This window comes from Paramisgurnus dabryanus, chromosome 8 (assembly GCF_030506205.2).
Source record: "Paramisgurnus dabryanus chromosome 8, PD_genome_1.1, whole genome shotgun sequence".
Classification (NCBI taxonomy): Eukaryota; Metazoa; Chordata; class Actinopteri; order Cypriniformes; family Cobitidae; genus Paramisgurnus; species Paramisgurnus dabryanus.
Window position 1 is genome coordinate 23048817 of NC_133344.1, and position 24384 is coordinate 23073200.

General features: G+C 37.9%; 2 protein-coding genes across 4 annotated transcripts; both read left to right on the forward strand.

Annotated features, from left to right (window-relative positions):
- The first annotated feature begins 1354 nt into the window (after positions 1-1354).
- wdr81 (WD repeat domain 81) lies at positions 1355-19005 on the forward strand. Of its 3 annotated transcripts, none has more exons than XR_010542826.2 (13): positions 1355-1594; positions 2078-2486; positions 3148-6635; positions 6725-6832; positions 6949-7142; positions 7319-7500; positions 9084-9249; positions 10618-10783; positions 10864-11688; positions 13438-13583; positions 13768-13950; positions 16543-18617; positions 18880-19005. XR_010542826.2 is itself a non-coding variant. In XM_065281040.1 (12 exons), exons 2-12 carry the CDS (start codon positions 2128-2130, stop codon positions 16867-16869), a joined length of 6144 nt encoding a protein of 2047 aa, XP_065137112.1. In that variant the 5' UTR covers positions 1355-1594; positions 2078-2127; the 3' UTR covers positions 16870-18701. The 3 variants fall into 3 exon arrangements, 1 of the variants encoding a protein (XP_065137112.1); XR_010542825.1 differs by lacking the exon at positions 18880-19005 and adding an exon at positions 18755-18878; XM_065281040.1 differs by lacking the exon at positions 18880-19005 and having other exon boundaries at positions 16543-18701.
- Positions 18908-23923, forward strand: serpinf2b (serpin peptidase inhibitor, clade F (alpha-2 antiplasmin, pigment epithelium derived factor), member 2b). Its single transcript, XM_065281041.2, has 9 exons — positions 18908-19039; positions 20509-20580; positions 20878-20955; positions 21046-21334; positions 21446-21589; positions 22372-22560; positions 22702-22844; positions 22925-23129; positions 23284-23923. Exons 2-9 carry the CDS (start codon positions 20524-20526, stop codon positions 23619-23621), a joined length of 1443 nt encoding a protein of 480 aa, XP_065137113.1. The 5' UTR covers positions 18908-19039; positions 20509-20523; the 3' UTR covers positions 23622-23923.
- The last annotated feature ends 461 nt before the right edge of the window (positions 23924-24384 follow it).

The window sequence follows — 24384 nt, forward strand, 5'->3', positions numbered from 1 at the left end:
AGAGAGAGAGAGAGAGAGAGAGAGAGAGAGAGAGACTCTATCTCTCTCTCTTTTTCTGACAGTAGAGAGAATGTAATTATTATTATAGTCAACTGCAATTATAGGCCTAACTACTTACTCTTGTATTATAGTCAAGCTGTCTTTTTTTCCATTTAATTATCTTTAAGTCATATTTGTGCTTTCAGAACTTGGTTATGTAAGAATCCATTTGCTGTTTCTGAATAGCCTAACTGAGAAAATTTCATATAATACAATGTACTGTATACAATTAAATAGACGATTTTTTGATATTTAGATGTGTTACACCTTATTTAAACTTACTATAAAAACTAAATATCAAAATCCACTGAACCTGTCCTCAAGTAGTAACCCACTGAGAAATCCACCAGCATAAGCTGGTGAGCTGGTTTTAGCTGGTCTCCCAGCTTGGTTTTAGCTGGTAATGCTGGGGTAGCAAGCTGGTCTAGCTGTGTTTTGGTCACTTTTTAAGCTGGTCAGGCTAAAAGGCCAGCTGACACACCAGCTTGACCAGCTTTGCCAGGCTGGGAGGACCAGCCAGCTACTGCCACCTTAAAGCAGCTACCAGCTTATGCTGGTCTTTGCTGGACTTTTCAGTAGGCCTAGGGTTAACATTTTAGCACATTGTTCATTGCTAAATTTGTTTTATGAAAATCAACGTTTCTAAAAGCTCAAAGAAATTAGAACATTGACAAATAAATATGTTGGTTTTTCCTGCAGGTTATTTTTTTTATTTTTTTTATTTTTTTTGAGGGCGAGGGGGGAATTTGTTGGGCATTTTACTGCAAAATCAATAGATATCGCCATCTAGTGGATTCATGTAAGCCACAGTTAGGCTCAGGAAATGTCTATTTTTCTGAGTCGGCATAATCAGATTGTCAAAAATGAAAAGGCATGTAACCATGAGCTGCACAGTGCACAGTAAATTGCTACTTAAGCTTAATAATCCTGTCTATTTATTAAAGTAACAATATTTATATCTTGGCACTACGTTTTTTGTTTAGACATTGTCTTTCACTTAGGACTGCCTGTCTCATTTATGATCTATTAATCTAAAGTATTTTCTATTTTCCAATTTAATATATCAATTTATTTATAGTATATCTATATCAAGTTAATGTGTAAACATATTTTTGATAAGGCTTCTTTGCAACGATGAAACATGAAAATAAAATTTACATAGAGATAATAAAATAATTAAAACAAATAAATAAATAAATAAAATATAATCATAGAACCGTTATTCATAGAACAAAGCCTGTTATTTATAATCAGCGTTTTGTTTCAGTAAGCAGTTTGGTGACTTTTATTATGACAGGAGTCTATGTGCTAAGAATCACAATACTGAAGTCACGGGTCTGAGAGCGCACGATCAGAAATGAGAGTCACGTGAGGCTCTAAACTCAACATTATGGCTTCTGAAAACAACAAAAACATTTTGGACTTGTTATGAAATGATTGTGCTTCGATGGTGTTAGAAATACAGTTAAGCATCCCGGAAGAATGGGTATCGGCGTCGTGTTAGCAGCTGTTTCACAGCCCAGTTGCTGACAAGCAGCAAACAGTACAGACAGAGGTGAGCAGCAACAACAACAACTAGATCTCTTTATTTCTTAATGTTTGATTAACGGTTTTGGTTATGTGCATTTACATTTTCTTACCGGTTTGCATTGTGATTTAATGTAAAGAGAAGTACTTCAGCGAAAATGTAACTTTACAGTGGTGAAGTGACTGTTTCCTTATTTCAGTATAGTCCGGGCAGTTGCAGAAAAGGGAACTTAAAATATTGCAAAAATGAAATGTCTTCTCGGCTTTTTGCACATTTTTATCGATCAACTGAGCATGATATTTTACGCGCATTTGTTTTTGGTAGTCACAATTACACAATAATGGTATTTGTATCCTCAACAAACCAGTGATTGTTTTAAATGGAGATGGTTTGAGTGGGAACTGCGTGTCTTTTCTGCTTTACAACCTTATGGCACTCACATAGTTATTTGTGTATGTGTGTGTTTAATAGTTTATTATTTAATTTATATTTCTGACCCCAAATTTTAAGGTTCACCAAGGAGTCTGCAAGGGCCACAGTCTGGTTAACTTACAGATACAATGGAGTGGCTTGCACAGGCTTTGGAGAGAGACTTGGGCATTGATCAGCGACAGACTGGACCAAGTCAGCGTCCCAATGAACTGGTTGTCCTGGTCCCAACTCGGTGGGTTATGGCCCTGAGAAACAAGAGAGTTACTCGCTGTGCCAGGTATGAGTGTTTTATCGAAGGGGAAATCTGCACTCTTCTCCAGCGCTCTCAGATAAAATTGCCATCTGGATGGACACGTGTTTGTATCCAAGGCATCAGGAAGCGTAAACTGGGATACCGATTAGCCAGGGAGACTGGCTGCTATGGAGAGGGGCTCTCCCCGGACTGTTTTATTACTCTGATGCAAGGAGTATCTCAGTCCAATTTCAGGTACAGTACCTTGTATTTTCTAGATTTTAATGATATTTTTTTAATCAAATATACTCTTAAAAACGAGTTTCTTGTTATATAATTGTAATCAAAATTGTATTCATTGTTCAATGTTATGCATATTTTAAGTATTTTATCTAACAAGAGACAAACTATGGTATAGTGCCACTGTGCACAGTACTGTGCAAAAGTCTTACTGTGCATTCAGACCGCCACCGGCGAGAGCGTCAAAGTGGCCGGAAGTAATTCATTTTCAATGAGAGCCGGCGGCGAGCTATGGCGAGCAGCGGCGCGGCGCGTCATGTACAGCGTGAGCGTCGAGGAGAGTTGAAATCAGCTCAACTTCATGGTAATGAGATATGACGCTGTTCGGCGGCAACCAATCAGAAGGCGGAAACCTCCGCCTGAGAGGAGTTCAGAGAATGCATTCGAGCGTCAGAGCGTCCACTACAACTTTTCTTTAGCGTCGTTGTCAGGGCAGCCAGAGCTTTTATTGACGCTCTCGCCGGTGGCGGTCTGAATGCACAGTTAGGCCACCATGCCACCATTAGATTTGTTGTTTTTGCAAAAGTATATATTCCTATCGGAATACTCTTAAGTCATTAATAATTATATAAACATACTATGCACTTTTCCTTATTAAATATTTGTTTCCTTTCAGAAATTTGTGGCGTGAAGCTTACATGAATCATGTGCAGCCGTATGCAGATTCCATTGAGCAGACAAATGTATTGGCTATAGATGCTGTTCGCCAAGGCTTGCAGAAGCTGTTTTGCTCCAGCTTTATTTCTACTGAAAGGATTTCACCATCCCTATCTCCAGCCAAAGAGAAGGAGAAGGAGAGTCCATTACCATCCAGCTGCTCAGCTCCCAAACAAAATACTGAAAGTTTGTGTCCAAATGTGCTCCCTGCAGAATGCCTGCTTGAGTCCGAGGAGGTTCTATATGTGGTTCTTCCATACACACAGTACACAGTTCATGACATTGTCACCTATAGTCCAGCTAAGCTGGCTAACAGCAATGCTAAGATACTGTTCATTTTATACCAGCTTCTCATAGCTATGCGTGACTGTCATGCCTCAGGGCTGTTGTGTGGGGATCTGTCCTTACTTGACATTGCAATTGATGAGCAACTTTGCAGTCGCCTTAAAATCTCATTGACACATTATGAAAAGTTCGGAGAGTACTGGAGTGCTGTGCCATGTGAATTAGAAAGTCAAGTCTTGACAAGTGTAGCGAACGACAATCATAACGGTGGTGTTGGTGAAAAGCTCTGCCAAAATTGTCTGCATGAGCTCAAGTCTCTCGTGCTAGACTGGGTCCATGGCAGAGTCAGCAACTTTCACTATTTGATGGAATTAAATCGACTGGCTGGAAGACGTGAGGGAGACCCAAATTATCATCCAGTATTACCTTGGGTGGTTGATTTCACTGTGCCGTGCGGAAGGTTTCGTGATCTCAAGAAGTCGAAATTTCGTCTGAATAAGGGTGACAAACAACTGGACTTCACTTATGAAATGACCAAAGAGGCCCTAGCAGCTCATGGCAGTGGTGGAATCAATTTTGTATCCGATTTTGTTGGCCCTGTAGGACCTGGTGGGTCAGGACAGTCAGATCATCTTCATGTTCCACATCATATCTCAGATGTGCTTTCAGATATCACCTATTATGTCTACAAAGCTAGACGGACACCTAAATCTGTACTGTGCAGCCATGTCCGTTCCCAATGGGAGCCTAATGAATATCCAGCTAGTATGGAACGTATTCAGAGTTGGACCCCAGATGAATGCATCCCAGAATTTTTCACTGATCCTTCTATATTTTGTTCCATCCACCCAGACATGCCGGACCTTGACGTACCTTCATGGTGTAACTCCTACGAGGAGTTTATTACTGTGCATAGACAATTGTTAGAGAGTCGCGAAGTGTCTCAGCAGTTGCACCATTGGATTGACCTAACGTTTGGCTACAAGCTATTGGGTAAAGAAGCTGTCAAAGCTAAGAATGTCTGCTTGCACTTGGTTGATAACCACACACATCTTACCAGCTATGGAGTCGTGCAACTTTTTGACCATCCTCACCCCCCTCGTCTGGCGCTTTACCAGTATTCACCTCCAGAACCTCCTCACTTTGGTCCTGTCAGTGCAACAACATGGCAGATTCCACCTCTTGAGACTATGGGGGATGGTGTGGATGGATTGGTCCCTGAAGCAACAGGATGTGAATCCAGTGGCTGGTCAGTTGTAGGCCGAGATGAAGACCTTGAGCAAGCAATAGAAGCCCTTGACCTAAGTGGCTCAACATCATCATCTGCTTCTATTCCAATCCCCTGGGTTGGCTCCGCTGGTGGAAAGACTGGTGTGGACAATGTTTCTCCCTCTCATGGTTCTTACCCTGGTGAAACAGCAGGAAATGTCATAAATTCCTTGGGATCAGGCATTAGAGCATCCATGCTTCAGAGAGCAGCGTCTGTAAGTAAAAAGCCAGAGGCATCTAATTTGGAAGATTTCAAGATAAGCCTTCCAGATGGATTCAAACCATTGCAGCCTTTGGAGGAGTTAGAAAAGCTCAACAACTTTCTGGTAAAGGGACTAAATTCTCAAGTCCAACAAACAGTGGACTTAAGACCTGTACCGAAAACTGTTTTGTCATACACACACCTTTTCCAGAGGGATATGCAAGCCTTCGGTGTACTCATCTCTGAGATTTTTTATTCTTCTAAACTTCGAGGATTGAGGCCAGGCACAAGTTTGAGCAATCGTTTTCAAGCAGTGTCAAAGCTATGCGCTACAAACTTTCGTGATGTTCCCCTTCCACTCCAACATGCACTAGAGACACTTTTGCAAGTTCACAAGGATACTTCTGAGACATTCACATTATACCCTGAAGCACTGCCCTTTCTTTTTAAATATGACCCTATATATGAGGGTCTTCCACCACCAAACCCATGGCAACTGCTTAGTCCTATTCTTTCCCCTCTGCCTTTTCCGGCATATTTTCCATCTCTGCATAGATTCATATTTTCCTACCATTCCAAGATGGAATCCGTTAACAGTGTTCAGGGTCGTGACATTGTGTTCAACTTATGGCAACAGCTTGAGACACTTCTAAAGGGTGAAATCACTGCAGAGGGACTTGAAATCCTTTTACCCTTTGTGCTCTCCTTGATGTTAGAGGAGTCCACTGCAGTATACGCTACCTGGTACTTGTTTGAGCCTGTGTCAAGGGTTCTTGGGCCTCGCAATGCTGCCAAATATTTACTAAAGCCTCTTGTAGGGGTATATGAGAATCCCAGATGCCTTCGAGGCCGCTTCTACCTCTACACAGATTGCTTTGTGCTACAGCTTATTATCAGACTGGGTCTACAGGCCTTTCTTTCCAGCCTTCTTCCACATGTTCTGCAGGTCATCACAGGCTTTGAAAGCTGCAGCACAGGTAGAGGGTCTGAATGGCAGGGCCTGAAGGTTTTAAGGGGAGCTGCTGGTGCCTTAGATGAGGAAGAGGAGGACTTTGAGTGTGATGATGGGAGGTCTGCCACAGCTACATCATCTGGCAAAGTTGGAGGAGGCAGTGGAGGTGGTAGTGCTGGGGTTGGTGTTGTTGGAGACCAAGGACTTGTGGATTACTCTTCAGGAATCAGTCTTAATGACCAGGTTTTTCTAAACGAAGGCGAGGACTTTCAAAATGGCTTTTATGTGAATAACAGTACCTCTGGAGCCACAACAGGGGTTGCTTCAAAACAGCAGGGCCAAAGCTCAGCAAACAAAGACCCAGACCAAGAATCTCTCAGTGTAGGCAAACTGAGTGACAAAAGCAGTGCCAGTGAGGTATCCACTGGAGACAGAGCAAGTTTAAGGTCTGCTGACAGCAGCCAGGATCTGAAACAAGCCAGTGATGGAGAGGATGGTGGAGAGCTGGAGGATGAGGAGGAGACCGTGGAAGACCGAGAAATAACAGTACAAAGGGTTCCCAATCTAGAAATGACACTTCCAGTCTGCACAGAGGAGTCTGAGGCGACCGTGGCTACCCTGGAAGGAGATGTCATGAACGGAATGGTGCATGGAGATGCTGAGAAAAACATTGTGGAAGATGAGAATGAACATGATCCATTAGAGGACTCTGAGGAGAAAGAACACAAGATATTGTTAGGTTAGTCAAAATGTATACTTATGCATCATTTATTATCATAGTTATGCTTAAGTATTTTAAAAGTTAAGCAAAGTTTTTGTATTTTCAAGACACTGTTTGCAAAACGATCCGATGGCTGGCTGCAAAACTGGGGCCAACACTGACATCTCGATACATAGCTAGGAACCTGCTCCGACTCCTTACTACATGTTATATAGGTAAACGTTGTTTTCTAGACATTTCTTTTTGTAGCCGAAGTTTATTAATGCTTTGATATCTTTTAAAACATTTTTTGCCATCCTGACTTTTGAAACTAATCTTGTTTGCTTTTAAGGACCTGACAAACACCAGTTTGTGCTTTCTGTGAATGAAGAGAATAGCCTTGAGAGTGCTGGAAGTGTGTATGAGAAGAAGCCAGTTGTTGGCGACCAGACTGCACGACCTGTACTTGAGTCTCTTATATACATAGCACATCTTTATGGAGAACCTGTTCTGACCTACCAATATCTACCATACATTGGTTACCTGGTAAATTAGAAATTCATCTTTCTATACAGCTATGCAAAATAACAACTGGAGACTAATTGTTTCTTTCATTGGGAATTTCTACATATAACTTTAATCTTTTCTTGGTTAAAAAATGATTGTAAAACAAGAAAAAAGCTTTACATTAAAATTGTTGTTTTAATACTTTAATGTTGCAGGTCTCTCCACCATCATCTTGTCGCTTGAACACTCGAAAGGAGGCGGGGCTTTTGGGTGCCGTAGTGCTTACTCAGAAGATTATAGTGTTCTTGTCAGACACCACTTTAATGGACATGCTGATGAAGATTAACCGGGATGTTTTGCTGCCTCTGCTGGATTTATTAACTTCAACCAAGATGGGGTAAAGCCTTACTTGTAGTGTACCACTTTAAAACTTGACATCCTATAGGATTCAGTTCTACTGTGTTCATTGTGCTACATTTATGCATTTATTAGGTGCTTTTATCTACAGCAACTTACAAAGCAGTTATGCTTGTTATATGTTTGATCAATTTGTCTATTCACTGGGAATTAAACCCATTAACTTGGTGTTTTGAAAGTGAGTAGGAGCTGTCAGTGGCTCTCAGTAGGCCAAACATATACAGTGTGTATGTATGTATGTATGTATGTATATTAGTGTTGTCACGATACCAAAATTCTTGGTTCGATACCGATACTATGTCAATGGCTTCGATTCCGATACTTTTTCGATACTTTTCCTGAAAAGGGAGAAACACTCTCAAATCTCATTGCTGTGCTTTATATTAAAAACGGGACAACATTCTAATCATATAACACACTAATAAATGAACATATGAACAGCAGATATATTAAACATTTAAGCAAAATATAAAATAGGCCTATATCATATCAAAATTTAAAAAATTAATTAGAGCAATGGCATTCAAGGTAATAATTTTAGCAGCATTATCTTAGTTTTTCTCTAGTGAGCGTTAGCATAGTAAAAAAAGATAAACAAGTACTTAAACAAATGCATTGCTTTTTGTTTGTTATGTTAATACATTAACATTTATATGATAAACAGATTATAGTGTAAATGTGAAAATATACCTCACTGAACGACATGAGGGTTAATAAATGACGTGTTTTTGTGAACTTAAAGCACAACAGTATCTGGGTTCATTTACTTTTTACCACAGTAAAAGTATTTTCTTGTCAGCTAAAATGCTGTCTAATTTCCCAAGTCTGATAACTGTGAGGCGATTGTATTAACTTGGATCATTACAGGCAAAACGTGACAACACGCATATCAACAACAAAAGTCTAGAATTAATACTTTGGGATGTTTATCAATCTCTCGTCGGCGTGTCGGTCCTTCAGTGCTTTGCTAGCGCCGTTAGCACGCGGCTCTGTAGCAACGCATATTTGGCTTACTTCACTTGTGTCCTTCGGGTTCGCATGTTTTTTTGACTCCCATCCGAAAAAACCTCCACACAGCAATGCTGCTTGGCTTTCTTGTACTGTTAAACCGGAGCGAACGAGATGATGAGAGGAGGCGGAGCACTGCATTCACGTGCACAGTGTGTGCGGCGCCGTTTAAAAGAAAAAGAGAGAGAGCGAGAATGCGCAGCTGGTGTTTGCAGAGTTACATAAAAAACAACACGCAGCTCGTCTAAGAGTATCGATTCCGCGGGACACGAGTATTGGAATCGTTTTAAAATTTCCGTATCGATATGTATCGAAATATCGATAATTTTGACAACACTAATGTATATATGTGTATCTGAAGAGATGCAAAACCCTAGTGCGTCTGACATGTTTTCTTGTAAACAAGCATTTTTTATCAGACTCTTAATGGATTTTGCCAACAAAGCAGTATTTCTGATTGGCCTCAGGCGTGATTAAGAGGATTTTAAGCTAAAATATTTGGTGAACGTATAATACGCAATATAGACCTTCATTAATTTGTTTCTCTAATTTCAGATTTCCAAGTGGAGTGCAGACTCGTTCTGCCGTGTGTTTAAAGACTCTAGGTCTCATGGCACTGATCTGCCTGCGTATTGGGCGGGAGATGGTACAGCAACATATGGCAGAGACCCTTTCCAGGTTCTTCCAGGTTTTCTCCTTGCTGCACAGTCTACAGAGTCAGGTAACTTAAGACAACACACAAATTTGTAGTGCAAGTACTATTTAATATGGTAAAGCAAGCCAATACAATATTATAAAACAATGTGATAAACTTTATTTTAAAACTTTATTGTCTAATATTGTTCTGTTTGTAAATTAGTTAGATGGTTAATCCGTCTATTTGCCTTATCAAATAGATGTTAGCCATTCTAACAATGCACCATAAGTGCACCATTTACAGGTGCACTCAGGGAGTTTTAGTGGCATCTTACAGTGAGACTGTGAATTGCAACCAACGGCTAATGCTGGGTACATCTTATAAGATTTTCAAAATGTGATAAACCACAAACATGAGGATAAAAACTCCTAGATTACACGTTTTGCTCCTATAGTTGTACAGCACACCACACACAAACAGATTTTCAACCAGAGTCTCTACTGTGAACACAGGAAATCTTGCAAGACTTCAGAATAAGCATGGTGGACAATATGCAGGAAGAAATTTCAATTATAGTGTTTGGATAGCCTGGGTTTCCCTATGCTGCCTTGCGCGCAAATATATTCACGCTGCAAGTCTAGCATGGAAACTATGGACCTTTTTTGCCCCTGAAATAGGGAACCAATCACAGAACGGGGAGACGATTACGACGTATTTGCGACACACCACCAAAGCAGTTTTGTTTATCCAACACAGCAGCGGACGCGAAGTTACTTTCCAATGCAGCCTTAGATAGTGTTAAGTATTTTTGAACGCAGCTCTTATCTGTACAAGTTCACTTTGCAACAACTTCACTTTGTGCTGCACCATGACTGCTTCCGTCTTCCATCATCTCGCTTTCTGATTGGATATCGTTTCGTTTCACATGATAATCTCAAGAGCGTGCACAGGTTTTTCCTTGGGTTGTGCACGGGTTTGTACAGGGCAGCTCCTACATTCTTGCGATCAGGCTCAAACACTCTTATTGGGACATTGCTAGGATTGTTGGAATGGGGGAAATCAGCCGAAAATCTGCCAGATTATCTTTTGGTGTGTACCCAGCATAAGTCTAAAGGTTTTCTTTGTGTTTTGTCAGAAACATTTGGCTTTAAAATAGTCTCCGCCAACTATTGGCTAATTTGGCTTCAAAAAAGCTCTTCACAACCTATGGGTAACGTCACAGACACATACAGTCCATATTTTTTACAGTCTATGATTATATTCCATTTCTGTCAATCTTCTTAAATATTACACATTTAACCTCTAAAAGTAGTTGTACTTTTTGATTTATATGATGTTTTTACCCATTCCTGTTAAAAGTACAATTATCAAATTTTATGATTTTTAAAATTTGCAGTCTGATTCATTAATAACTATCATTGAATAATTCAGATCTATTTTTCTGATGTGCAGATGGCAAGTGCTTCACGTAAGGAGGTTGGAGACTGCACATACCTGAATGTGTTCTTTCCAGACGGAACGGAAGTTACTTGTGAGCTTGGAGTATTGGAAGAACTGCAGGCTGTTTTCAATCCTGAAATGGCTTATGCATCATACATTCCATTCTACTGTCTCATTGGTAGGACACGTTTCGACTGATACAATCATAAATACATGTTTTGATTTCTCTTTAATTACTGTCTATGAACCTGTTTTTAGGTGATGCAGCGATTCGCAAACTGGTCCCCAACCACGAATTGGTTTGGAGCCTGGCTCAATCATATCACGAACGAGCAAGTCCAGGTAGCCCAGAATCGAACCCGGCTGGAGGTCAGAAAGCATCTACTGTGGGATTGTCTCCTAGTGCGGGCCGCCCAATGGGTCGCAGTCCATTCCCTGCTCCTTCCTCCACATCCACACCACTAGGTGGAGACATTCTGCCAGAGTCTGGCACCTTTGGAAGCCATCTGGTGGGAAACCGTATCCAGGTACCTCGGGACACTGAAGTATGTGGAAGTCCAAACCTGTCCTCATTGGAAACATGGGGAAGGCCTTATGTCAGTCACGCTCCTCAGACAAGTCTGGCTACCACTGGACTTTCCTCAACTGGACCTTCTTTCTCTCTTTCCTCCTCCTGGGTCCTGGGCCCCACCCCAGAGGACAGCGCACTTAAACAAGACCTTCCACGCAGTAGCCGCTCTCTGCAGGGTAACTGGCTTGCGTACTGGCAGTATGAAATCGGTCTCAACCAACAGGACTCGCATTTCCACTTTCACCAGATCCGTCTTCAGAGTTTCCTAGGCCACTCGGGCACAGCTAAGTGTCTGGCACCACTAGCAGGGGAAGACTACTTCCTTTCTGGGAGTAAAGACAAAACAGTGAAGCTGTGGCCGCTTTATAACAACGGCGATGGCACACGAGAGGTCGAAGCTCGGCTTACGTACACAGATCATCGCAAATCTGTGCTTTATGTTGGCCAGCTGGAAGCCTTACAGGAAGTGGTGAGCTGTGACGGTACTGTGCATCTCTGGGATCAATTCACAGGTGAGAAAATAAACAGTGTGTCAGTTTAAATTAACATACACTGCAAAAAAAATTACTTTCTTACTAAGTATTTTTGTCTTGTTTTCAGTAAAAATATCTAAAAATTCTTAAATTAAGATGTATTTTCTTTATGAGCAAAATGTCCCAAGAAAATAAGTCTAGTTTTTAGACCAAAAAAATCTGCCAATGGGGTAAGCTAATTTTTTGGGGGTAATGCTTACCCCATTGGCAGATTTTTTTGGTCTAAAAACTAGACTTATTTTCTTGGGTAGTTTATGTCAGTTTAAATTAACATACACTGCAAAAAAATGACTTTCTTACTTAGTATTTTTGTCTAGTTTACAGTCCAACTATCTATAAAATCTTAAATTTATGCATTTTTTTAATGAGCAAAATTACCTGAGAAGAAAAAGTGTAGTTTTTTGACAGAAATAGCAAATTTAACAAATTAATTTAATTCAAACAAGCAAAAAAATCCAATGGGGATAAAAAAAAAATATTAAAATAATTTTTTTTTAAAACACTTAGTTCAAGAAAAAAATCTACCCCATTGGCAGATTTGTTTAGCTTGTTTTAAGCACAAATTCACTTAAATTAGATTTTTTTGTCTTAAAACTATATTAATTTTATTTTAGGAAATTGCTCATCGAGAAAATGCATCTGAATTTTTTTATATTTGTACTTAAAAAAAGACAAAAAAACTAAGTAAGAAAGTCATTTTTTGCAGTGTATTGTGTGTGGCACAGTAGGATGATTAAACCTGTGCTTTTATTTTGAAAAAAAGAGCTGTATGCATATGCATTAATTAAAACGTAAAATATTTAATAACATATTTATAAAAACAATTGGATTCATCCTTACTTACTTACTTATTCATTTAGCTGCACTTTTATCCAAAGCGTCTAACAATTGCTATATATGTCAGTGGTCGCACGCCTCTGGAGCAACTAGGGGTTAAGTGTCTTGCTCAGGGACACAATGTGTGGCACTGTGGATTCGAACCCGGGTCTCTCACACCAAAGGCTCAAAAATACAATAAAGCTGGATTTACACTGCAAATCTTGATGCCCAATTCGGATTTGTTGTATGTATCCAATTTTTTTTGATGACACGCTTACATCATCTTTTAAAGGGACTCCTATTCGATACCTGCATTTCCACTAAACACTTTGCAAAACAATTCAAAGTAGACCTACTGACCCGGAACAGCTTAATAAACCACAGAGAAAGTAAAATTTTCTGATGCAATGGACACATACAAAATGATTATACAAGATTATAGAGATTTTTTTTAACAAGACACAAAACTTCAATATTACTCCACTAAGTGGAGCCGTTGTCCTCCATTGCGCTGCTAAAAAGAGTCATGTGATTGCGGGTGCTGTCCACCTGAGTTCACATCATTTGCCAATTTCGAATTTACAGTGATGCACGACATGTCTGTCCGCTTACAATGTGGACGCGAATGCATGTGTCAGATTCATATCCCATTTATTCCCACATATGAATGAGTCCTGAAACCAATCTGAGAATATCGGAATCTGTGCTTTTTCCTGCGTACACGTATTTAAACATGCAATGTACTTTACAAACAATACAGTGATGTTGTTATTCAATTATACACTCCAGAACTTCACATTTTATATTTGTATATCTGCAGACTGTGCAGTTTTCCTACAGATTATCTTTTGTCTGTCAGACTGACAGCTTTAACATGATCCCTTGTTTGACTTCCACCCTTGTCACTAGGTAAGAACATACGTTGCTATGAATCTCTGGATGGGAAAAACCCGATCACAGCTGTCACGACTATGCCCGCTCCTCACTGCAGTGTAGTGTTTGCTAGCGCCGACTCTGTTCTCCGATTTATAGATCCACGCAAACCTGGCCTGCAGGTAATACTGCCTACCTCACTACCACTATTACATGTATACATAGGTATTTGGACATCTTATATGTTCAGGCCTCTTCTGTCTAATTTTATCCGTCACACTCTTTTCATCTCTCTGCCTCTATAGTATGTCACTTTTTCCTCAATGTGTTCACACTAGTTGAGCTCTTTTATTGCTTTGTTGACAGCATGAGTTTCGTCTAGCCTGCAGTAACGTGAGTGCAGGGCTCATCCGCTGCCTGGCCGTCAGCCCTGGGGGACGCACCGTGGCTGCAGGTTTCTCTACCGGATTCATAGTACTGCTGGATGCAAGGACAGGCCTTGTGCTGAGAGGCTGGCATGCTCATGAGGGCGATATACTGCAAATGAAAGTAAGCATGCAATGTCGTTGGTTAATGTGTAATAGAAGACATGCATTTGCCTGCATGCGCATGCGTCTCAGACAAATGAAGTGCATAAAAACATTTGGTTAGTGTCAGTATTATTTAGTAATACATTTAAGGTTCCACACTATTTGTGCAATTGCTAAAGGCCTCTGTCATGTGGTCATTGGTAAATCAGGTTGTTTACTTCGGCCCTTATTGATAAGAGTTATTACTCATAGACTGCATGAAGAACATTGTATTTGAAATTTTTTTTAGATATCAAGCTATCCAAGGGGACCTGGAATCACCAGGGTTACCACACTGCAAAAAATGACTTTCTTACTTAGTATTTTTGTCCAGTTTTCAGTAGAAATATCTAAAAATTTAAATTAAACTAAGATGCTTTTTCTTGATGAGCAAAATGACCTAAGAAAATAACTGTTTATAGAAAAAAAAAATACAATTTAAGTACATTTAAACTTAAAACAAGCAAAAATATCTGCCCATGGGAAAAAATCTAAAAATAAGTTTTCTTTTTTCTAAAAACACTTAATTTAAGCTAAATTTTCTCACCCCATTGGCAGATAAGATTGTTTTAATCACAAATTCACTTATATTGTATAGTTTTTGTCTAAAAACTAGACTTATTTTCTTGGGTCGTTTTGCTCATCAAGAAAATATATCTTGATTTAAGCATTTTTAGATATTTCTTTTGAAAACAAGACAAGAGAGTCATTTTTTGCAGTGCATGGTCATAGAAAATCTAGACATATTAGAGGGAATTATTTCATTGCAGTTTCCTCTTCTTGAATATAAAAAGTAATTTTTTTATAGTTTTACTCTGTACCTGCACTGCAAAAAATGACTTTCAAGAAAAAAAAAATATTCGTATTTTTGTCTTTTTTTCAGTATAAATATCTAAACATTCTTAAGTGAAGATGCTTTTTCTTAATGAGCAAAACGACCCAAGAAAATATGTCTAGTTTTGAGACCAAAAATATCACATTTAAGTGATGTTGTGCATAAAACAAGCAAAAAAAATTAATTTATTGTTTAAGAAAAATGTTCAAGATTTTTTTGCTTACCCCATTGGCAGATTTTTTTGCTTGTTTTATGCACAAAATCACTTAAATTTGATATTTTTGGTCTAAAAACTAGACTTTTTTTTGTGAAAATGATTTTTGCAGTGTACAGTTAAACTATTTACTGTTTGTGAGTATCTAAATGTCTACAAACATTATGTTTGTCCATTTATTTATAAAATGTTTTTGAAAATGTTATTATATACCGTATAATAGACAGAATTTTGTATCCCTGTACCATGAAACCTAATCCACACCGATATATTTGTAGCAATAGCGAAAAATACAACGTATGGGTCAAAATTATAGATTTTTCTTTTATGCCAAAAATCATTAGGATATAATGTAACGATCATCTTCCATGAAGATATTTGTAAATTTTCTACCATAAACATAAAAAAAAACTTATTTTTGCAAGTGGTTGCAGTGTTAACGACATTATTTCAATAACTTTAAAGACAATTTACTCAATATTTACAATTTTTTGCACCCTCAGATTTTATAGTTTATATTATCTCTGCCATATTTTCCTATTCTAAAAACCATACATCAATGGAAAGCTTATTTATTCAGCTTTAATATGAATCACAAAAACAATCCTGTTTCACACAAATTTCATTTATCAAAAGCTGTAGGAGCCATGATTCATAAAGGACCGGCTGATTACAGGAAATGGTGCGGATTCCCATTTTTAGTGTCTTGACTCATACTAGTACTTAAGCTTTCCATATGATGAGTAAATTGTACCCTGCTGGTTTGTTCAAAAGCAGTCAACAAGAAACGAGAACCGAGCAAACTTTATTTAACCCCTATTTGTGAAGTCAAAGGTCCATTTCTACCCCCAGAGCCCCATGTTTGGGCAAATATAGAAATGAGTTACTCATTAAGACCACACTTTAAACTTACAGGTTCCTGCACATAGACTTTCCAACCCAGTCTCACATAATGCGTATAAATAGCACGAAGTGTGAAAATCGTGTAATACATACGGCAAATTCCAATTTGACGTGCATATCATACACCAGTCCTCCCCATTCACTTAAACGGCGCATCTTTTTTGTTTTTTAAACCATTTTCGCTTGGGTTTAGGGTTAGATTTGAGATTTGCTTAAGGAGGTTATGTAATATAAAGGTTTCTCCATGTTTTTCTCAAGTTTAAGCCATGGACGCTTGGAGTTAGGGTTAGAATTGGGGTTTGGATGTCATTTTTATGTAACAAAAAGTTGTTCTAACCCTAAATCCATGCAACAATTGTAAAAAAAATAGCAAAAAAATGTAGAAACCAATAAATAAAACGACAAAAAAAGATCCGGCGTTTATTGGAATTTGGCATATTTAGTGCACGATTTTCATACTTTGTGCTATTTATACCCAAGTCTGTGAGACTGGGTTGGACTTTCAGTTACTCACTTACATGGATGAACCTCAGACTTCCAACCAATATAGATTATAAACATTTCTGTTGACGTTTTCCATTTATTTAGTCCTTGATATGTTTGTGTGTGTCATTTTGTAGGCAGCAGAGGGAAATTTGCTGATAAGTTCCTCTTCTGATCACACATTGACTGTTTGGAAAGATGTGGAGCAGAAGCCACTGCACCTGTACAGAACCCCGTCCGACCCCATCCATGCCTTTGGTCTTTACGGTTCTGAAATTGTGGCGGGCACTGTTGCCAACAAGATTGGGGTATACTCCATTCTGGACAACACGGCCAGCCTGGCAGGATCCACCAAGCTGAGCACAGAGAACTTTCGTGGTACACTCACATGTCTGTCCGTACTGCCCACCAAGAGGCTTTTACTGCTCGGCTCAGATAACGGTGCCATCAGGCTGCTGGCTTAAACAAACTTTTAAGACACTGGTATTGTGTTGGTTTTTTCAGAGGAGTACATTCTCCCTGTGCCACCATTGGCTCTTTCCCCAGAATGAAACAAGCTTGCCAACCATGCACAATGAAACCTGTTTCAGTCAAAGAGGGAGCAAGAGTGATATTTCCATTTTAACTTTGCTAAAAGAGTACTTAACCTCACTTTTGTAAGTGACTTAAACTGAATATTGCCTATAATATATACAATCAATTATCATTATTTTTTACAATTTTTAGGGTTTATGCATAACCACACTAGCTGCTGTATGTAATAATCAACTGTAAATTCTCTTCAAATAGACTAACAAATGAGTTGCTCAGGATCTAAGTGTGAGTCTAGTGTAGTGTTTACACTTCCCATATTGAGTGAAATCTCCAAAAAAAAAACATCACTGTGAGAATCGCAGTTCGTATCATGTTAATATGATTCATCATATATGATTCAATTCATCAGTGCTCAGCAACTATGCAGTGTTCATGGTAGACATTTGTAGTGCTCCATGTTTGGCACCTTTTTCTATACAATGCAGTAAATTTCTACATCCACATCCATGTATTATTGAGCATTGACCGTTTTGATCAAAATGTTACCCTGGTCAAGTCCAATATGACTTACTGTACACTGAGTCTGAACTTTAGATATGCAATGGGGACAGTGCAGAATCCTATCTACTACTAGAATATATACAGTATATATAGATAAATTTGAAGCTGTATTAACCTTGAATAATGTAGTAATTTACCACTGTTTGTCAATCCCTCGTCAAATGACATGTTACATTTTACACATCAATATCTTTGTATATACAGCACAACACAACATTATATATGTATATATTTATATATCTTTCTTGAGCCTAATGCTTGTCTATAACTTAAATACTTTTATGCAGCATTTACTAGATCAGCTACAGTTGACACGACCTAGTAATTAACCAGTTTAATTTATTAAAAGTTTTCAGACATTCCAGTTCTATAATGTTAGAATATCTTGAAAGACATATTGGCCACTGCACATTTATTTATTTCTCATTTAATTCACTACTTAACTGTCTGTAACCAAGTAATGGGCAGGCTTGGCTTTTAATTTGAGTACTCATATCAATACTTTTTTTTTAATTATTAGTAATCAGTGAAAACAGAAACCTACAAATATTATCCCTTCACATTTTGTACCATTTTTCAAAATTAATTTAGTTAAATTTTACTTTTTTTATATCCAACAATATATTCTCTGAAAAATATATATATATATTTTTTTTGAAAGATCATTTAGTATTGACAGACATCTGTCTTTGGAACACACAACACATTATCTGTAATAACATTGGCCATTGCTTTTTGTATTTCAATGCAAATATTTTTTCTTTTTTACTTTTAAAGTGACTTTTTTTCTATATGCTCACTAAAATGAACATTTTCAGTGACTGAAAGAAATGTGTTCAGAAATGCATCTGACTTTTTACACAACGTAAAGCTTTTAAAACGAAATTACAAGCCACATGAAAGTGTAAAAGGACTAGTTGATTGGCTCTGTTTATTGATGAAAGGTTTTAATGTTTGTGTTTAGAACCAGGGCACCATGTTTCTCTAAAAGGCCAGAGTCCATGTGAGTGTTTGCAATGTAATGCCTTTCAACAGCTCTCAATTTTGAAATTTTGGCAGATGCCTCCGGACAACCCAAGGCAATGGTGAAACCATCACTGGTTTAAGTTTCTGGCATGTATGATCAGCAATAAAAGTCTATTTAATAAAATCGTATAATGACAGTATTGGCAATATTAGGTTGTCATCTCCTCCTCATTAATTCTTGCTTATCTCATTTTTTTAACAAACTGCTTTTTTGTTTGCTCCTATCAGTATCCATTGTCAGCAGTGAGTTTATTTAGCTCAACATCATAGCTAGAATATTCAAGAAATATTCAAACACATTGAAGTTTGATATTTGACCCTATAAGATATTTTTTGTTTTTACTTCTATAAAGAGGTACGTACCAAGAGCTATATGAGGTAAAGATCAATAAAAGTTGAAATGTAACTGCCCACTTTGAGACTGTCGACCCCTACAGCAAAGAATTTTCCAATTGCCTATTTGATGCGTTTCTTTCCCATCAGGGCTGGATCCCACAATTGGAGATTTGTACGGTAAGCTCCCAGTTTTATTCTGTTAAATACATTTCACGCTTGTGATTATCATTGTGTATAATAAAGTAATGTGTGGGATTAAGTATTATGTAAATCTGTACAGTTGATATAATTTCGATTTAAATCCCAATGATTTAAGATTGATAAGATTTTCTAGTTTTTATTTGATCATCAGATTGCTTTTTTAAGAAGGTTTAGACCATTTTAAAAAACAAGTATATGGGACAGTGTAATTAAAAGTACAATGCAGAATTACTTTAAATAAGGCTTTGGACATAGTATGTATTGTATTTTTTTTCTTTGACTTAATGTTTTAACCTGTAGCTTTAAACAAATTCAAAATGTTTAACCACAGAATTGAGCAAGAACTTGCAGACCTTTAGTACTCTTAAGTATTGATTATTTGACTTAATATTTTGCTTGGTGTGTTAAAAACTCCTATTTATTTTGTGAAGCATCACATTTTTTGATATACAATCTAAAACACTGTCAGAAATAAAGGCACAAAACTGTACCTTTTTTGTCATTGGGGCTGTACCCTTTCAAAAAGTACAGCTTTGCACCTAGGGATTTAATTCTAGTAGGCTACCTCAGAGGTACAAACTGGGACCATAGACAGCTTATTAGTAGCCTACCTCAATACATATTAGTATCTCAAAGGTACATATTGGTACTAAATGTTTATATATCTGTACCTAATGGTCCATACAATTACCTTCTTAAAGGGTGCTGCCCCACTGACAGCTATAGGGTACATATTTTGATTTTTTTCTAACAATGTAGGTCCTAAAGGTACAGTAATCTACCCAAAATTGTATTCTGTTTTGTATTATTGTAAAGGAACCAAACGGAAATTTAGGGTACAGCCCCAGTGATAAAAGGTACAGTTTTGTACCTTTATTTCTGACAGTGAAGTGTGCAAGTATGCTATCCATTGATAGTGTTTTTACCATTGATTCAAGTAATTAATAGTTGAATGTAAGATAGACATCCAGGTATTTTTAAAATATCATTTAAAGCAACACCAAAGAGTTTTTTTTACCTTAAAATAACGCTTCCAAAACAGTTTCAGTCGTTCATCCACTCTAAACAGGGTGAACAGCACTTTCACATTCGCTTTGCAGCCCTCTATCGACCAAAACCGCACTAAAGAAGTTTCCAAACGTCGGGTAGTGGTCCTGTAGTCCGAGTGAATACTACAAAAACTTGCTTTACGGCAGACCTACAATCCAATCAGAGCCAGCTATGCCTCAGTATTTATGACAGTGGTAATGAACAATTACGCTTCTAACCTGTAGGGGGAGCAAAGAGCCAGAGTTCTTTAGTGTTGCTTTAAAACATCAATTACCTTTTGATCTGACACAATGCACTCATAATTTGTTATTATATATGTAGAATATGAGGTATGCCTTTAAAAAATGACTAGTAATTTTAAATTTATTTAGTACTTGTTTTTCTTAATTTTTTAGACAAACTGCTAGAACATGAACTTTGGCTTTCTGATATTACTCTTCCTTTGTTATTCCAAGCAAGGCTGGACGGTAAAGCACCAAAATTAATATTATACATTTTTAATTCATTTGTTATTTCACATTTCATCAAACGGCGCTAAATTGCCCTTTTTGTTTGTTGTTGTTGTTGTTGTTGTTGTTGTACTTTCAGCTTTTGCTGAAAATTGGTCTTTGGTCTCACCATACAATCAACAAACAATTCACATACTACACACAACAATACCAAAGCACAACATTTTCTTTACATAATTAAAATGATCACATTTCATACCTCTTATTCAGAAAACCTATTGCTTTTAGCACAAACAATTGCATTTTTGACCACAGGAAGATGCAGTTGAACCTGCTGATGGACCGGCGGATCCTGTAATGTTGACCCCACTGATCCCTAGTAAACCAAGATCAGTAAGATCTACCAATGCACAGTGTCACATCATTGAAGCCATTGAGCACATGCTAAGACCTTTGACTCTTTCATCACATTGTCCTTCTCAGGATCTGGAAGACTCACTTACCCCCGACATAACAGAAGCACTCACAGATGCTTCACATGTCCTGGATGCAGATGTCCCCTCTTCTGGACAGAAAGAAGGCTCCTCTGAGGAAGATCTTGATATGATTTGTGATGGTGAAATGACCAGCCAACAAATTAAGCGGGTCGTAGGCAATGCCATTATGAAGCTTGGACTTTCATACTTAGAAAAGTTGAGGCCCGGCTCAGAGCAGCCCAATGTCATAATCTCTCCTCTAAGTTTGTCTGTTGCATTATCACAGCTAATGCTGGGTAAGTCTGAAATAGCAAATATTTGGGTATACATTCATTTACAGGTATGTAAGTGCTGATATAAAAGCAGGTCAAGTTCCTTAAACATTACATTATTGCTCTGAATCACAGGAGCGATAAATGAGACAGAGGAACTGCTTCTTCACCACCTGCATGCAGATGCACTGCCCTGTTACCATACTGCCCTCAGCAGCCTCCTACGTAACTTTCACAAACAGAGCCTGCCTATTGCCAGTCGCATCTATCTCCAAACAGGTGGGAGTCACACACATATAAATACACATAATGAAGTCTACAAGCTTTTTCATTTAACCAATACCAAGAATTGTTTAATCAGTTCAATCATCACTGGGACAGTACCATTTCAAAAAGGTACATCTAGGTACCCAAAGAGTGCAAATTAGTACTTCAAACGTAGATACATATTTGTATCTAAATGGTATATTAGTACCTTTTTTAAAGGGTACTGCCCCAGTGAAAGCTTTGTACCTTTATTTTTGACAGTGTAGTCTCAAGTTAATGTGGTTATGAAAATGGTATCCCTGTTGAAAAAAACAGCATGGACCAGCATGGGAATTATGCTGGTTTAGCTGATGTTCAATAGCAAACTAGCACCAAAACACAACATATGCTGGTCTTGCTGGTATGCTGTTTTTACAGCAGGGATGAATATTATTAATCTGTGATATGGTGTACATCATGCCCATTTACCATAAAACAGATATAAACAGATTTATGGATCGCATTAACCAATCATTGTAGTTCACTCTTAAAAATAAAGGTTCTTCACTGCAATGTCATAGAAAAACTATGTTTGGTTCCCCCCAAAAATGTTTTTGTTTATTACCTTTTTTAAATCTAAAGTACCATTTTCAACTTTAAAGTTCCCTTTAAAAAGGTTCTTCAGACCTTAAAGGTTCTTATGGCATCGTGTAGCACCTTTATTTGTTGCACCTTTTATTAAATGATATTTTTTTTAATATTAGTGTAATAAGTGTTTACTTCATTTGTGAACATTTTTAGTTTCTTATTTTTAGGATTTGAACCAAAACAGGGCTTTATGGAGGATTCTCAGAAGCTCTATGATTCAGAACCAGCCACTCTGACCACAGTTAATGAGGTCAATGAATGGGTTAGACAAGCCACAAATGGGCACATCATGGAGTTTTTGACCAGCCTTCCTATGAACACTGTTATGATGCTCATCAATGCTATGCACTACAAAGGTCAGAACAAACACCTGTTAACAGTACTGTGCAATTTCCTCTAACAGTCCAGTGAATCAGAGGTCTTGCATTAGTCACATCTGTTGCATTTTCTTTTACTAAATCAAATAAGATACTGGATATCAATGTTTTCTCTGACAGGTGAATGGCTCACCCGCTTTGATCCTAGGTTCACGTCTACTGAGCACTTCTACATAGATGAAAATCAATTTGTTGATGTGGACATGATGCTTGGCACAAAGTACCCTCTCAGCCTTTTCACCCATGTTGAGCTGGATGCCCAGGTTCCCTTTGCCTCACAGCCCATCACTTGCTTATATACGTAGGACTGATTAAATTTTGATGCATATTTTTTTCTCTGCAGGTTGCTCGATTCCCCTTCAAAGGTGACAAGAGTCTTTTGGTGGTAATGCCAACATCAGGATACGTGAATACGACAGCCATCATGTCTATGCTCAATATCTCAGATCTGTACGCTCGCTTTCCACGAGAGAGAAACATGCAGGTCAAACTACCCAAATTTAAGCTTGAATTCAACCAGGACCTTCAAGAGGCTATGGCAAGACTGGGTAAGATGACTTGTTTCAAAACCTCATGACACATTAGTGGTAAATAATATATTTAAAGTTTAATGGTATGTATTTTCAATAACACAAGATTTACAACAGTTTATTACTAAATGTTTACATATTCTAACAAATATATAATTCTACCTTAATCCAGGTCTAGGAAATCTATTTAGTGAACCAAAGCTGGGCCGTATCTCGGATGGTCCCTTGTTTGTGTCCAGCGTGCAACACATGTCCAGTGTTGAAATAAATGAAGAGGGTGCAGAGGCTGCTGCTGCAACCAGTGTGGTCATATCACGTTCCAACCCTTCATTTGCTGTCAATCAGCCATTTTTCTTTGCCATAATGGATGATATAAGTCAAACACCGTTCTTCCTGGGAGTCATTTCTAACCCCAATCCCGGAGCAGCCACTACTGTGGTCACCAGTCCAGGCAATTCGGATAAAATAGGGTTTATTGATGACAAGCCTTTCGAGGGTTCCCCAAAGTAGAATCTTTTTACACATTTAGAGTTCATATGTAATTTTTGTCTGTGGAGTTGGTCTCCAACAGGAGGCACATAAAGGACAATATGTTCTTAAAGTAAAGTGAAATGAACAGATCATTTGAAATGTATCCCCATGTAAAATATTGCTGTTCTGAATGGTCTAATCTTGTTTAAAAAGCCATGATTTATTTCATTCTTTTGGGTTCTTTTTTAATTAAAGAGATTTGATCATACACACAAAAGTGTCTTTTAACTGAATGTATTGTTGTTGAATAGCATTTAATATATCATGTTTTTAAACTTTTTTTTATCAGAGAGAGAATCATTCTTAGTCATATTATAGTCTCACATAATTAAACCCATCAGAGGACGACTTCCACATCTGATTAAGTTTTTTTTTATTCTTTGATGCTCAAAACAATGAACAGGTAACAAATAAAAAATATACAAAACAGAACAACCAGGGGAAAAGATTCTGATTTATTGTCATTGAACATCCAACTAAATTAATGGGTTCCAACATATCCAGCTATAAATGTAAATAATAATAAATCTAATTGCATAAACACCACTGTGCTTCAACTGACTAGTGCTCAATGTATATGACTGTTCAATATAGCCAAGAAGCTCAGTTCAGTTTTAAAGGGATAGTTCACTTCAAAATGTAAATTCTGTCATCATTTACTCATCCTTCATGTTGTTCTAAACCTGTAGGAATTTCCTTTTTCTGATGAACACAAAGGAAGATATTTTGAGAAATGATGGTA